The 16,957-nt window shown below is 38.1% G+C and overlaps 2 protein-coding genes across 5 annotated transcripts in view; one reads left to right on the top strand and one right to left on the bottom strand.

Moving 5' to 3' along the window:
* Positions 1-2,827, bottom strand: part of fgf13a (fibroblast growth factor 13a) — a 98,950-nt gene extending 96,123 nt beyond the window's left edge. For 2 of the 4 annotated variants that reach the window (XM_044205573.1, XM_044205569.1), the window contains exons 1-2: positions 629-1,139; positions 187-349 (exon numbers count right to left, since the gene is read on the bottom strand). In XM_044205573.1, the coding sequence (XP_044061508.1) occupies positions 187-235 (49 nt within the window). In that variant the 5' untranslated portion in view covers positions 236-349; positions 629-1,139. The other 2 variants (XM_044205570.1, XM_044205571.1) reach the window with 2 other exon arrangements.
* Positions 2,828-12,669: 9,842 nt separating this feature from the next.
* On the top strand, positions 12,670-16,808 carry f9a (coagulation factor IXa). Its single transcript, XM_044204486.1, has 8 exons — positions 12,670-12,803; positions 13,055-13,242; positions 13,326-13,350; positions 13,677-13,790; positions 14,706-14,840; positions 14,932-15,248; positions 15,386-15,509; positions 15,862-16,808. Exons 1-8 carry the CDS (start codon positions 12,680-12,682, stop codon positions 16,449-16,451), a joined length of 1,617 nt encoding a protein of 538 aa, XP_044060421.1. The 5' UTR covers positions 12,670-12,679; the 3' UTR covers positions 16,452-16,808.
* Positions 16,809-16,957: the final 149 nt, after the last annotated feature.

The raw sequence follows: 16,957 nt of genomic DNA on the forward strand, positions 1-16,957 counted from the left end.
TACAGTAGCAACTGCTTAGATTTCAAACAGCAGTATCCACATGCACCGTGCTGGGCTCTCCATCCTGTGGCTGCTATTGTTTTCAGTCTAAGCACAAAGGGTGATTGGAGCGCCATGTAGGGAATGAATGGTTGCATGGTGGCGTTAAAACCTGCGATTTAGGGTTAAAGCAGGCTCGCATCTTACCCTTGGAAGCATCCTTGTCTTCTTTAGGCTTCGCCACTTTTCCGCTCATAGATCCCAGTTTGGATGTGTAATTCCCGATTTAGACAAGAATCGAAATCCTTTTAATTGCTGGCTGTCCTCAATGCAATCCTTAGCAAAGGTTCCAGGTGCTGAGATAAGGGTTCTGTGAAGAGAAAAATATTCATCAGGATGACCCTTTCATACACAACAGCAGCGTTTGGGCCATATAACGAGACAATGGACCGTGGGAGCTATTCTGGAAGGTGTTAATCAACTGGATATCAATAAAAGCATCCAACTATTGATACTCTCTGACCACACTCACACGCCACATGACAAAGAGCCCAGATGGTTTCAATAAACACCAAGAATCATCCAGTGTAGTGTGCCTGACTATCTTTGCACAGCCCGTCCAGTGTTTTAAAACCACGCTTTAACCTACCTTATCTCCTCCACGTTTTCTGCTACATCAATGCACATTGATGAAAGGGAACGCTCCCACCATGAATCCCGTTATGATGCTACAAAAATCACGACCTACTCTACTGTGACAAAGGAGAGGAGCAAAAAGCTGCGAAATTGAACGCAGATTTTTTCCCCCAGAGGTCTTCAATCAACGTTGAAAAGAAAAAATAGGTCAAAACACTGAACCGTCCTATGTACACACAAACCACGGGAGAAATGCCATCCAGTGCAGCGTGTGAGACCAGGTTTTCTTGTCTGAGGCTTTTTCCTACTGACGAGCTGTGCTCCTCTAAACGCTCGGCAGGCAGAATCAACAGGACACACAACGTGAGAGCGCGCCCCCCGTTACAGCGCCGATTCACACCGTGGACATTTGTGTTTTTTTGACTTCAGTATCACTGCCGAGATGAAAACGAGCTCCCATCCCTAAATGCAGTCAGTGTGTGAGCTGTTTTTGTCGATGTCGTGAAGAATTAAAGCAGGAGGTTGTGCTGCATGGCGCTCACCATCTTGCTGTTGCTCTCATTCAGTTGTCTTTGCAGAGCTATGCGTCATCCCATTCACATACAGCCTGCGCATTTTCTTCTTATATGATCTGAAGTGTTTTCTTTGACTTTATGAAATGCATGAGATGTTATTTGCAACGAACTGCTCGCTGGAGGATAAAACTGTAAAATATTAATTGTAGGCTAATTGAATTTGTGGTTTATTAGATCGTTTATTAAATCCCCAGCCTGTCACAAGCATGTGCTGCTCAGTAAGTTTATAAGGTATCTGTTGCATGTGATATAGACTAATACTACTAGTGTTATGTAAAACAAGATCACTTGAATCACTGCATCAAGATAAAAACTCATCTTTGTGAAAATGACAGCTTGGTTTTGCATTGGGAATGCATCAGGTGAAACATTTCCCCAAAGTTCTCTGAGCTTACTGCACACTTAACAGGTGCTGAAACGTTTCCTGATGACAATGTGGGGGGCAGATAGGGTTTAGACTGAAATATCCACCTTAACAAAAGCCTCTTCATCTTGTAAACATAATATTTGAGCCCCGTTTTTCTAAAAACAAATCTTAAATAAATAGAAATAACTGTATGACAGTGACATAATTTAGCTTGTTTTTAATGTAAATCAACTGATTTTCATGATACCATGGTCTTCCTATGCCCAAAGTCTAATAAATAAATACCACAGTACAAACTACTTTTTTTTTTCATTTTGTTTAAGAAAAAAATCAGGTTTATATATTTCACAACATTAAGAGAGGTTCAAGTCAGTGGGTAATGAAAAGTTGCGCATCAGATCCTCCTGCAACAATCAGTTATCCTGTTTTGTCATCAGCCCACTCTTTAAAGGGTAGGTTCACCCAATTTATGAAAATCATATATTCTTACTCACCCCTTGTGGTATCTAGCCATGCAAAATATATTGGTTTTATTTCCCCATGTTTTGCAATATGTGTTCCCAAGATTTAGTGTCGTCACCCCAGTACAATGGAGGTGAATAGAATTTCATTTGTGAGCTTTGAAAGTCAACAGAAATTTGCATTTCCAGAAACAATGTGCTGTTTGTCATGGATTATCTGTCGATCTCACTGTGAACAGTTTTCATTGGAACTACTTCCCATCAAAGAAATAGTCTTGTCTTATGAAAACTTTTGACAGCACTTTCTGCATATTATCTAGAGAAACTTTACTCTAAAGCAAAGTTTCATAATAACAAGCAAACAGGATCCCTTCATGAGGCCTCGCTGTGGGGAAATGCTATCCAATGGTTTTTCAGTGTTGCAGCTGACACTGACATCTCTGTATACTAATAATGAAAGATATTTTGTACAGCATGTTGGTGTTCAGATATATTTGATGTCGAAGCTTAAAGTATGAGGGGTCCTTACCTTTCAAAACCTGCAAAGATGAAGCTTAAAAGTTACACCTCATCCTTCACTTGGACTCGCATTAAGCCATCGAGTTCCAAATGATAAGTGAGCAAAGCTCCAAAGATCCAAATTGTTTTCAGTCCTCTTAATCCACGTTTAAGGTCACTGTAATAATTAGAATTATGAGTGTTAATTTTATCAGCTATCAATCAGAAGTCCCGATCCAATCCCAGATGGATTTTTGCAGGCTTTGTGTCACATCTCTTGGCCCTGCAGGTCTGTTAGCACTCAGTGGCAGCAGACGGAATAGACCTGCAGGTTGAGGGTTACAAGATCTATATGGTTGCTATTTTTAGAAGAAACAGGACTCCTTTCAAACTTTTTTTCACATGCTCAAATCTTCCTGAGATGTCGAAGGCACACTGTGACCTGTTTGGCCTGTTTCAACGAGTGGCTCTGCCTCAAGTGGTCAAATCATTACAGTTTTAAAAACAGAATTTACTATGAGTTCAGTTATATTGTTTATTTCACTATAGTCATTAAGTCAAATTGAATTCAAATTAAGGTAATTGTAATGCCACCAGGCTTTCAATTAGACTGAGGAGGATAACGAAAACATATTGAAATGCAGTTGTAATCTACAGTATTTTTTATCTTTTTGTTATGTTGCATTGTGACTGTTTCTACCGTGAGTCATACTGTAAGCAGGAGGCTACATTATTAACATTGTTGACTGAATACATACAACTGTCTATTTTAATCTTTACTGTGTATCTGGAATTTTTAATTGAACAACCTTCAAGCACATGCTGAATGGATTAATAGTCACTAACCCAGCTCAGTCCCAGGCCAAAAACTGTGTTATTTTCCTAATTCCAGTTATATGCCTTAAAGTCTCTTATTAGCTTCAAATACAAATGTACTGCACATTTTCTTTTTCAGAACAACCAGAACTATTTAGAAATGAAGATTTATTTGATGTGAATAGTTGCAGACAAGATGTATGATGAATTATACATGCATGTAGAATTTGGGTTTGTCTAGAAAACAGTCACAAAATATTATCACACAAAACATTTTATTACACTCTGAATCTGTCAAATGACTGGATGTCTTCATCACGTAGCCTACCAAAATGAGCATTATCACACATACGCGAACACACTTGTGAATCATTAAAACGTTATTAAAACATTACATCCATTAAATGCAATGAGCCTCATCTCAAAGAATATTTGTATTAATTTATATGAAAATTAATTCTTCATCATTATATGTTTGGAAAATCGTGTTTAGTAGTCTCAACTAGGGCATTTTTATATTATAGTAAGTGAAACCCTGACAAAAACATCAACCTAGGTTTAACCAAACTAGATATTCTTAAGTTGTCCTAATTTTACATGTAACCATAAAAGCTTTATATATATATATTTTAAAAAAATTCAACTCCCAAAGTGAGCCAAAATGTAACTAAACACAGAGACAGCGGTTTTATTCTGTTTTGTCACAGATAGAAATTTATGCTATTGTTACCACAACTTTTCATGGGATACAATGCAGAAATGAAAAATAAAAAATGTACCACAAGTCCTTCAGTGGTGTATATACTGTTGAGCTGGCAAAATATTGACTCAGTGAAGCTACCGGAGTTCATGAAGAAGCAGTAATGGAAGGGATGGTTAATATATTTTAAATTACACATGCATGTTCAAAAATGGAGCTAAATGTTTTAAGCAGCATTTGAAGTGTTTTTAGGTGACTGAGATGTTTGCGGAGTATCATCACCAGACCCCAAAACGTGCTGACTTCTTATCTCACCTAATGAGTTATACAGGAGTGATGAGGTAGAGCTCTGACTCACCAGCAGGGCATGTGCATGTATGTTGGGAATGAGTTATAAAGAGCGAGGGTTAGAGACAGTGTAAATGTCAGTGGGTTGTGTTCCCACTGTGCCTATGGCCTGTGGCCCCCTTTGACCTTTCTAGCAGGGCATCGCAGTACAGTGCTACATTCACCCCCAGCCTGTTTAAAGCAAAGCCCTGCAGCCTGATTGGTACAGCACAAACAAACTCCTGACTCACACTCTGTCACCTCTGATGTCCACCAATGCCACAGAATAACCCTGATTCACTTCTGTTTGTCTGCTGATTACAGGATTTCTGCTAGAAAATGCACCATCACCTTAAGCTCACGCTTCCCCACACACATGCTTGCATACTCAGCAAACTGATCTGTTTTACTTCTTGTTTTTTGTCATGTATAACCTTTTCCCATGGTAAATGTGAGGCTAATACATAAACCTAACAAGCGCAGCAGTTTTACCTCTTGATTAGAACTGATTATCATATTGTGTTATTTGCCAATATTCAGTGCTACAGTAGGTAACATAATGTTTTATTAATTAATAATTAATCAGTGTTTTTTGAAACATTTATTAAAATGTTGTTATGAGCGTCATGTTAATGTGACTAATGTTTTTATGCTACTATTTCTACCGCACAAATCTTTTTAAACATGAAGATTTATACTGGCTTACATGGAAATGTATTCTAAAAGATACACTTCAGTTATATAGCACGCATGCACATTCTTGCATCTGAAAATTTTCTCCCAATTTAATGATGATGATTTGAGAATCAGCTTTAAATTGTGTTTTGGACCACTGATTGGTAATGTGTGCGAGACAGATTTTTCTTAGCAACGAAAAAAAAACCTGCTAAGATCCAAGCGTTCATAAAATGCAGATGCACACACACTACCCTTATCATCTGTGCCTACCATACAGGCCTACAGTATACTATAGTATGACAGTGTAGATTGTCCAGTAGTGGAAGATTAGACTATGGGAGGATTGCAGTTAACTTTGTGCTTTGATGGGTTAGTTGTCATATCTGTTGGTAGTATTTAAACAAGTTTAGTAACAGTCACTCAGGGCAGCTCAATGGCATTTAGCAAAGAGAATGCATGTTATGCTTGCACAGGTTTCGGAGTATTGTGGGCAAAGTGATTGAAAGGTTGAATGAATAAATGAACAAATGAATTATCATAGAACTGAATCAACATCTCTCTGATCCATGCACAAAAATGTAACATTTTAAGCTTTTTGCTTGCAAAGGCTTTTTGCAAAAAGCTCTTGTTTTGAATTACATCAGATTTTAAAAATGTTCATGTCATTTTGTCCAACCCTCCTGATAGTACCACATAGGGCTTGTCACAGGCCTTATCTTTTAAAGGAAATTATGTACATAGAGTAATTTCAGATATTTTTCAAAAGCTTTTGGGAGCTATCGCCCAATTCTGTTGCTGAAAGTGTATATTCATCAGTCAGTTCAAAATCAATTTCCTATCGCATGGATAACAGCCACTCACCCCATCTTCCCACTGAGCTGACTTATAAATTTGTTGCATAGGATGACAGACAAACACTGGCCCAATAGCGAAGGAGCTGCTTGATTTGTAACTTGGCTGGACTGAAAATCACCCAAGGTGATATTTGTGGAGGAGGCAGTATGGGTGCTACTGTAGGAGGGATCAGTCCTAAAAATCATTCTTTGGGACAGGCTGTGCTGTGTTGGAGGGTGATTAATGCTCCATTGTTGTGCAGCAGGGTTAGTTGTCTGCCTCTGATTGTAGGTGTTAGCTTGATTCAAGCTCTGAATGAGGTAATCAGGCTGGTTCTGTTACAGTGGTGCTGATGACAGTGGATAGAAGTTGGAGGTCGAGGAGTGTTGAATTTGTTTGTGTATGTTTGTGCTTGGATGGGTTAGTTGTCATGTAATATGGGTGGGAATTATCACAAACAATCTTCTGTCTCACACTCACTGTGCCATGAATCACTACATCTTGTGACTCACTCATTGCATTTTTACTAATTGTAGATTAACAAACTAAATTGCAGATTTATTCAGTAAATATAGCACATGGAAACTATAAAAAAAGATTTAATTTACTTGTTCATACTTTGGAAGTTGTTACTGTAAGGAAAATATTATGCAGATTTATGCAGGAGAGGTCAGTGTCATATGTGTTAGGCAACAAGCAAAACAAATGAAATATTCACATGTTGTCATCATAAATTAATATAATGAATACCAGCAGAGTAGCAAATGCAGGATAATAAAAGCCAAGGACTGAAAATGAAAATGCTAGTGTCGCGCATGTCTGTCTCTATGTTTATGTGTTTCCATAGGCTCGCACATAAAAATGATGGATTTTATCACACACTACTTGTAGGACTGTTGCACCTGCTCATTTATCTCTGACCCACACAGAGCTCAGGCGCACTGACCTCAGTTCAAAGGTCAGAAGGTCAGCAAGTTATTTCAAAACTAAAGAGGTCAGGGTCGAAAGGTCTGACATGATGTCGTATTTCTGTCACTTCTCCCTATAACGCACACCACATAATTAACTTGGTCACTCCCCAGATTGTATTTTTATATCTCTCATGTCACAGAGTCAGGGTATATTTCAGCTGTGGGACAGATGATCTACACGTATTTGGTGCAGCTGACATTTACCTCTGGTGATGAAGTCAGTCAATCAGTCTGCTGGCAGGCGAGTTATTAGTGCCTGAAGTCTTACTATGAAAAGAGTGCAAGGTTGGAATTGATTTATTATTATGAAAAATAAATTTTACCCATTTCCACCTCATTGGCTTTGTCCAATGTAGCTTTTCAGAAACTAATTTTTGACAGTCAGCGGGAAAACAGTGAGCTTCGCGGGCACTTTCTGACCTGGAGGGATAGGAGCTCCACTTTTCATTAACGGTGGCTGAACATCCATGAGCCGGCAGCGTCTGTCAGCTTGGCTGCATCACGGCTCACAGAACCAGGAGTAGATATGAGCTCTCATTTCTTAGGAATTCACAAAAGTACTGTGTTTCTGGGTCACTATTGGCAAGAGTAAGCACAGCTAAGTGGCATATACTCATGCAAACCCAGACACTAGATTATTTTTCTCAATATATCTTCATTTGCCCCACAACTGCACATGTAGTTACTTTAAAGAAAACAGTTTTGGGCAAATAAACATGCATCCATAAATTATGCATTTACAAATTTAGCTAAACCTATGAACTAATTAGACCAAGCATTCATTATTCGGTCACTGACCCACTTAGCCTTACCTGGTTTAATAAGTTTGATATGAAATCCATACCAGTGCAGAAATACAGTATTAGAGCATTCTAGTGCAATTTGAGCTCTTGATTTATTTTAAATTAGAAACTTTTATTAATCAATCAAGGTATTTCTTATTATACTCGAGTAAAAGATGTGTGGAAGTCTTTCACCTCATACAGGAAGTGATCATAATCAAGTCATTAATTATGGTAAATCGACAAAAGATGAAATTTTAAATGCCATGCTATAATGTTTACAGTCTACTGCTACTACAACTACAAGTGCATACATGTTTTTAAATATCCTACTGGTGTTGTGAGCCTGTAAATCCAAACACTACGTATCCAAAATATCAAATATCAAACCAATTGTTCAAATGTCAGAGTGTTTGGCTTGGTGGGGATGCATGTGGGCAAGCGGGGGAATGGGTGTGAAACATCAGGCTTTCAAATGACAGAAATGACTGTATTAATTAACTGAGCAAGACTCTCTCAAATATCACATTAATGTCAATGACTTTATGTGGAGGGGGGGAGTAGTGCTTTGAGGCCCGCAGTGCTTCTTTTTACAGCTCACATCATAGGAGCTCCCTGTGGATATTACTGTACAAGCTTGCAAGAAGTAACACAAGTGTGGATTCAGTCTTGCAGTATCAAACGGATATCACATTTCTCTTTCTTTACCAGTACAGTATAGCTGCCTGCCCATGGTTTCAATACTACTGAAGTAGACCGCGTTAATGATAATGTCAGCCATTGGTTCAGAGACGTACATCACCAAGAAGAAATTTCAACTGCCTTCTGAAAATGGCTGTAACATAGACCAAGTATCAGTGTTGCTTTAAGGGAGTAGTTTGTCATTTTGGTAAATATGCTTATTCGCTTTCTTGCAGAGAGTTAGATAAGAAGATTGCTACCAGTGTAGTCCAAAAATTGGCATTCTTTTCACTTCTGCTTTTGTACAGATTAAACAAACGAGATTTAATGTGTGAGCTTTAGAGGTGCTGGTAGGTGGATTTTTTTTTTTACCAACAGGCATATGTCTGTTCCCTTAAACATACTTTCTTCAGTTTGAGCTTCTGTTGAACATTTTTTTCTGAAGAATTTTTCTTTTTCATACTGAGTGAATACACCATCTCCCTATAATCCTTGCTGTTTTCAAGCAGGTGACATTGCCAAGTTTCTTTCTGTGTCTCATGAGGATTTCACATAAAACAAACAATTAATATGCCTGCACCTGATGATATGCTGTACTCACTTTAGAAGCACACACAATCTGCGATTAATCCAGACTCTAACTCTGCTCATTCAATCTCCACTTCCTTTAATGTTCTCGACAGCAACTCTTCCTCATACTGCCAGTGGGCTGATTATCCTAAACTGGCTCAGAGGGGAAAATAGGTGATCATAAACTAACTTAAATAGAGTGCTTGTCACCAAGCATACAGATAGCTTTCTTCTCGTTGCTTGCATCTGTATATAAATAAGGTCACAAATGAGAATATTAACATTTACTAGTTATGGCCTGAGGAAGCCCTGAGCTCACGTCGTCCCACCATAAAACCTGCAAGGAATAGCTGATCTAATTAAACAAAACGCCTTCCCTGTTGCCCCAAGATCCTTTCATATTATTAACATTGCATCATTCAAATGTCATTGTGTACAAACTCACCAACTAATTTTGTAGATATGTTTCACACACTGTAGTCAATTAAAAACCAAAATATAATCCAGTCAGGGATTATTTAGACCACAGACAACTATATTAGTGTGATTAGAATAAGACAGCTTTGTAGTGAGTGCCTGAGAGCTGCTGTCAAAACACATAGAGAGTCAATAATGAGTATAGATGCAAGGTCACTCTGGGAGAAAATTTCTGCAAAAGTTAGAGACAGTCCAGGCACAGTAAACTCAGACTGAAACAGTCAGCATCTTGATGGAAGAATCATCCTTTTTTTTTTTTTTTTTACTTGTTTTATTTTTACTTCAGCATTCCATGCATGCAGTAGTTTTGACATCATTAGAGATTCCATTATTGTCTTTACAATGTTTCCAGCTATTTTGAAATCTATGCAGTTTTTACAAAACATATGAAAAATGTAAATAAGAAAATTAAATAAATAAATCAAAATGAACAACAACAAAAACTTAAAAATAATAATACTAATCTTAATAATATGTCTATATACCTGCATACATACACACACAAAAGGTGGGGTGGGGTGTATTTTTGTATAATTCAAAATACAGCCCTGACTGATGTAACAAACCTTTTCCAGCAATGAAAAACATCAAGGATTTTTTTAGATGTAGTTGTTTTAGTGTTAGTTTTCACATTAAAAATGATGCTCATCCACGTAAAAGTGATAATAGGTTGAACTTTTATTTTTGGAAATGCGGTTGTCCTATTGTTTCTATTCAGATAATTATGGTGCCTTTAAGTATCACAAGACTGGCTAGAAATAATTCAATTATTACTGTGTATTTGTCACTGCACAGATTTTCCCAAATCACGCTGCTCTTGTTTGAGCTCTACAAACATTTTGATTCACAACTACAGAAGAAGGTTTATATCACAGCAGAACATAAGCCCTCTGCAAATGACACTGTCCCTGGTGAAAGACTGAAGTCTGGGCTGCACAGTAACAATCAATAGCACTGAGTAAGCATCAGAGTTTTTATAATCTGCAAAGGCCCTGACTCGATCCCCCACTATAGTAACTAATCTAATTGGAGCCGACACAGACTCCCCAGCTGTGCGGTGCTGCCAAAGAAAAAGAGAAGACAGAGCTGTCAAGGAGATCTTCGTAAATCGATAGTCAGTCACAGACAATTTTACTTCTCCTATCCATCCATGCATTCACTCCATCCGTATAACAGTCTTGTTAGCGTGCTCAACTCATTAATAATAGCAAAAACCATTGTTGCTGTTTTCTCCTATACATACTATAGTTGGCCCAGTCAATGGTCTGCATCCACTCTGTTATTAATCTAGGCTGAGCAACTATGTGATAAGGATGCCATTGGAGTTATCAAGCCCACAGCCTCATCACAAGGCTCAGCAAAGACTTACTTTTAGAAATATGACTCAACTAGGGCAGTGCAGAGTGTACATGCAGTAATGTTTTCGATTATAGTTGGAATACCTGTGAAAATGTTGTCAAATTCTGTTATTCCAGGCATTGAATATCTTTTTTTGGTCACCAGACAAATCATAGTAGTGTGCAGTATAATGCAGTATAATTACTTTACTCTGTTATTCATCCTGGCTGGAAATGATTGAGAAGCTCTTGTATTGAGTAGACGGTGTTAATTACTCAAGTATGAATTATTCAGCCTCTGAACGATTCAATGAAATATAAATGCCGCCGGTCAATAGTTGCCAACACTCGAGAAGACTTTGGAGTCCCTGTGGGGGGATTTAGGAGCCAGTGATGGGTTGCATCTTATACGCCAGACCACAAAATGACACCAGACCAGAGTTAAATCTTCAGCTGGCACGCTGAATCAGCACAAGCTTCATATCACCCTTGACCACTGCGTCATCGTCTTGGGTATTGATTGACCATTTACCCCAAACAAAAAGCTTTTCTAGAATTAAACATATAAAAGTGTACATACGTTTTTTTTCATTTACTCTACCTAATTGTCTTGTCAATCACACTAACGTTCTGGTTGTTTGGGCTTTACCCAGTTAAATAAGTGCTGAATGTAAAATATAAACAGAAAATCTTAAAAAAAGTTCATGTATGAACTATACCCCTGCATACACAACATATGCTGTACACACACACACAGTTTGTGGCTTCACTGCCTCTGATAGTTGAAGTTACATTGCAAATAAAGCCATTCCTGGAACATAAATTTTGATTTATTTTTTCCTCAGCCCTGTTGGTAATGCATTCTAACTCAGACTGAGCTGCAATGATAAAAAATGGGGCACATGATCCTATCACCAATCTCTATTGCGGCCTTGTGTGATGTTGATTGACTGAGGTGTATGTACTCCATCTTCTGGTGAAAATACCAAAGTGCATTTTATCAACTCATATTGCTTTTATGGGCCTGGGCAGAGAAGAGGATAAGAAAACCTGGATTTATCATGAAAAGCATGACTTCAATTAACTTCAAAGGTTTATTTAGGTTCATGCCATTCCACAAATATGATCAGACTAATTAAAGCCCAATTCAAACAGCATTCAAATAGCTGCACAGATCACAATAATTCACAATGACCAAGACCAAGATTTAAAGGGACAGCTGTAATGTCCACAGTCACAAAGAATATTCAGCACATAAAATGAAGAATAAATTAATGTAAAGAAAAAAGCAAAACCACTGTTACAAACAAAACCAAATAGTTGCTTGTATATTATAGAGTGTAGATTTAAAGAAAGAAAAATAGAAAAATATAAAGAAATATTGACAAAATAAATTCTCTTTTAAAGTTGTTAGATACAATATCAATAAAATACATTAAAGAACACAAATAAGGCAACAAAATTTGTGATTTTTTTGTGTATTTACAGTAAAATCACATTTGGTGATTATAATGCTTTGAAAAACTTCACAGTGATACAAGCCTGAGCTCTATATGTAAATAGGCAAACCGTTTGGTATAACTAAATAGAAATGTTTCATATATTTGGTTTTATGGCTACCTTTTGTAATGAAATAAAGAACTTCCAGTCCAGAACACTGAAAAAATGGTTTGTTTTTTTCAGAAGATGGTAACATTGGTAACCATAGCTGAACCTACTGGAGCGTGAAAATCAGGCCATAAGTTGTCACAGTTACAGACAGACTTTTAGTAAATGCATTTGGAAAAGAAAATCCAGGATTTTGCTAATGTTTGTTAATTTACAAATAAACATAAAGATTCCTACAATCTAAAGGAAGGAGTCTCTTAGTGCATATAGGTGTTGACACACTAGCGTTTATCAGACAGAGTCAGGATGTTTTTTTTTTTTGAACAAACATGAAACTAATTGTGAGTGTACATGTGCAAACAGAGTTCTGTACTTTGGAGTGATGGTCCAGTGTGTGGGTGTGTGTGTGTATGTGTGTGTTAGGATACCAGAGCTGTTTGGAATGGCACTATTTTCTTTGTCTTTCTTATATTTGCTGCTTTTGGACTTTAAGCTGGACTATGGAGGTATTAAAACTTTCATGTTTATGATGCTCATAAATAATTTCTCTCTGATTTTTAGGTTTATTTTAGTTGTGCAGTCTTACTTTTAGAGTGACAGTACATGTGACAGGTGGAGGATTGTCCTGTTATTTATTTTATTTATATACAAAATAATATCTCAAGACTTTACATATTTGTTGTTGTGACCTATGAGATGAAGTGACAGTTACTTAAACACAGTCTGTGTGACTATATTTTCCTCTTGTTCACTCCAGCCCCAGCTCCAGCCTCAGGCCCAGTGTTCCTGTCCGATCAGGCAGCCGACAGCGTTCTGCGGAGACACAAACGCCATAACACTGGTTTGTTTGAGGAGTGGCTGCAAGGTAACTTGGAGAGAGAGTGTATAGAGGAAATATGTGACCTGGAAGAGGCCAGAGAGACCTTTGAGAATGATGAAAAGACAGTGGGTATTTATTTTGTTTTTATGTTATGCATATTCTTGTTTTTGCTGGCTGTACTCATCAGAGACTTTACTTTGTATTTTAGATGGAGTTCTGGGCAGGATATGTAGGTAAGAATGTTTTTAATAACAGACTTCTCCCAACACAAACAGAAAATGGTAGAAATGTTGCAGTGGTGGCTGTGTCTTTGTTTGTCTAATGTGTTTGTGTGTGTTGTAATTTTCTCTCTGACTTCTTAGAGTATGAACCTTTCACGTTATATTCCTCGTCAAGGGAATTCTAGTCATTGCTAAAGTTATTTTCTAGACATACTTTAATGTAAAGATGTTTCTCCTTCTACTTTTTTCCCTGAGTAAACATTGCTTTATAAAAGTATGATACAAAATGAGGTTATTAGATGACTGTGTGCTGAGCTACTGTGTCTGGATTTCTTCAGATGGCAATCAGTGTAAATCAAGCCCATGTCTGAACCAGGGGTCATGCCAAGACCACATTGAGTACTACACCTGCTCATGTCTATCTGGCTTCACTGGCAGGAACTGTGAGATTGGTAAGTGAAAGTCCTGTGGCTCGACTTAAAAATGTGATCAAAAGAAATTAGATTTCTATGCTACATGATCCAAATTGTCCGAGAATATGAGATCAGATCTGATCAGATCTCATTCTCAAAGGATAAACAGTTAGATGCCTTTTTTCCTAAATCAAATCAATGGTTTGCATCCAGACTCAGTCTGGTTATAAGGCCCAAAATTATTTTTGGATGTTCTAAAAACAGTAGTCAAAGTGCTCTCTCTGTGAGTAGTGACTGCATTTACCTGAATCACACGTTTATTTGACAGTGTAGTAGGTGCCCTTTAAGGATAGGTTCACAATTTTTCAAGTATGTCTTAAAACAATAGTTATGTGCCATTAAGAGATCCCTTCCTACTGTGCTTTATATGAAAGTGATGGGAGACAAAATCCACATCCCTCATTCTGTGCAAAAATACATTATGAAGTTAATTTTTCTGAAGTTAAAATGAGACTTCAGAGTTAGTCAAATCAAGTGGATGTCTTCCGAGGTTATAGCCTTTTTAGTACAATATTTCCTCTTTATGTTCAAGCTAAAAAGGCTAATTTTAGCTTTAGATAACGTTTTGAATACATTTTTGCACAGAATGTGGACTGTGGATTTTGTCCCCCATCACATCCATTGGAAGTGCATTAGGAAGGGATATTTTAATGTCCAGTATTAACAGGAAGAATGATTACAGCAAGCAAAACCTGTTTCAATGTTCATATGGGCACCTGAATATTGTTTTAAGACAGACTTGCTGTCTATGCTTTAACCATACAGGGCAGGTCACACAATACATGTTTGACAACAAAACATACAGGAGCTTATACTGTGTGGTAACAACATGTCATTGTATATATGTAGTAAGAGGATGGGTTTGAATTTATAATGTGATTTCTTTCTCCTCAGTTATAGCAAAAAGGTGTGATGTGAACAACGGAGACTGTATGCACTTCTGTGAATCAATGGCAACCTTTGGAGCAAAATGCTCCTGTGCGACAGGATACAGGCTGATGCAGGACGGGGTTAACTGTGAACCAGAAGGTATCTATGTATTCTTAATGAATTCTTTGCCAAATATCATGATAATGACTCTTAATTCCACAATGTGACTGCTCGTTTCTCACATCACCAGTTGAATTTCCCTGTGGCAGAACCGCCCTGACAGCGGTAAGTGCAGTATCCAGAAAGTCTCTGCTTGGCCGTGAGAATGCAAGCCTGCTGAACACCACCTCACTGACCAGCATCACCACCACTACATCCCTTCCCTCAACTCCAGCCAGTACCACGGCGTCTTTTCCAGACAAAAACGACTCTGTAGGAATCCACTTCCAAAAGAAATTGCCCCTGTGGGTGTACAGGGACACTGAGGTTCCCAGTGTAGAGCCACCTAGAGCTAATAAACGCATTGTGGGTGGCAAGATGGTAATTCCAGGAGAGATCCCATGGCAGGTATTGTATGGAAGTAGAAGTATTTGATGCACGTAAGGCTTTTTTTTACAGGAAATGCATGAGAAAAAGAAACAGCAGCTGCAGCATGTTCAATTTCTTGTTGCTACTCACAGCTCTTTTCTCCACATTTTATTCAGGTAGCCTTGATAGAGCGTCCCAGTGGTCAGTTATTCTGTGGGGGCTCCATTCTCAGCAAACGCTGGGTTATCACTGCTGCGCATTGCACGGTGGATGCAAAAAAATCCTTCTTCATCAGAGTGGGTAAGATTCACTACCAACGACTGGTTTCACCTATGGAGTAGAGTTGCATGCTGGAGTAGTTCTGTGTGAAGTAGAGCTTAAAAGATTAGTCAGTTAATTGATTTGGCAATCAATTAGTCGACTATTTTGATAATTGATTGATTGATAATAAAAAGAATCGTTATTGCAGCCCTAGTGTAAAGTTTTGTGTATCGTAGTCCTTGAAATAGCTCTTGATTTCATGTTATTTATCACACTTTAAAGGGGAAATTATTTTGCCATCTGCTTTGGGACATCCACTGCATGTGCTTTACTGTAGAGTAAAAATATACAAGGAATCAGTGATATCTGTATCTAATATCTCTACCTGCAGGGGAGCATAACATCTACACCAACGAGGGCACAGAGCAGGATCATGATGTGTTGGAGCAGCACATACACCCACGCTACAACGCCACTGTAAGCTTGTACAACCATGACATTGCCCTGCTGTACCTCAAAAGACCTCTCACCTTCTCCTCAAAAGTCCGACCCATCTGCATAGGGCCCCAGGCTTTCACTGAGGCCCTAGTGAAGGAGTCTTCCCCGGCAACGGTCAGCGGCTGGGGCCGAATACGCTTCATTGGATCAACGGCTAACACTTTGCAGAAGGTCGAGGTTCCCTTCACAGATCGGACAGAGTGTAAGCACAGCAGCAGTGCCATGATCACTCCCTTCATGTTTTGTGCAGGATACTACAATGAGGCCAAAGATGCCTGTCAGGGGGACAGTGGAGGTCCTCACACAAACAGTATTTATGGCACGTGGTTCCTGACGGGCATTGTGAGCTGGGGGGAAGAATGTGCAAAAGAAGGGAAATATGGTGTGTACACCCGGGTGTCCCTTTATTACCGCTGGATAAACCATGTTATGGGATTAACTAAAAACAGGTTGGCATTTGATGTGGAAGACCCTGACCCTTAAATTTAAAGATAATAGATTTTGAAAAAATATAACTGGTCTACAAATGACCTGCATGTGAAATAAAGTATCTTTTTATGCTCTTTCAACTTCACAGGATATTTAAAAATCGCAAGATGTTTTGAATTGTGTGTTGTTAAAGGAATTTCACATGCAAGCCATGAATCTGATGGTGCAACACTTCATAAGTAACTCTGCAACAGCCAATGTGTCCATAACTTGTCAGTGGCCTATAAGCTATAGGCTATAGCTCCTGGATGCCATTGTACTGAAAGTGTGTGTGTGTGTAGTTAAGAAAGTGGTTAGATATGTAACAGACAGATATGTGAAAATAAAATACATAATGTGCCATTTACAGAATTTATTGAATGACTGATCAATTCCACCAAACTAATTAACTACAGAAGCAGTCTACATTATAAAAAATGCACAGGTAAAAAATGATATATGGGTACATTTAAAAAGTTCCAAAGATACTCCTGATTTAGTATGTCCTTTTATTCTGTATT

This window comes from Siniperca chuatsi, linkage group LG8 (genome assembly GCF_020085105.1).
Source record: "Siniperca chuatsi isolate FFG_IHB_CAS linkage group LG8, ASM2008510v1, whole genome shotgun sequence".
In the NCBI taxonomy this organism is placed as follows: domain Eukaryota; kingdom Metazoa; phylum Chordata; class Actinopteri; order Centrarchiformes; family Sinipercidae; genus Siniperca; species Siniperca chuatsi.

Excerpts from the sequence above, each read along its gene's own strand:
- f9a (XM_044204486.1), top strand. The coding sequence starts at position 12,680 with ATGGTCCAGTGTGTGGGTGTGTGTGTGTATGTGTGTGTTAGGATACCA. Across the intron at positions 15,249-15,385 it reads CAGGAGAGATCCCATGGCAG|GTAGCCTTGATAGAGCGTCC; the intron begins GTATTGTATGGA and ends CATTTTATTCAG. Across the intron at positions 15,510-15,861 it reads ATCCTTCTTCATCAGAGTGG|GGGAGCATAACATCTACACC; the intron begins GTAAGATTCACT and ends CTCTACCTGCAG.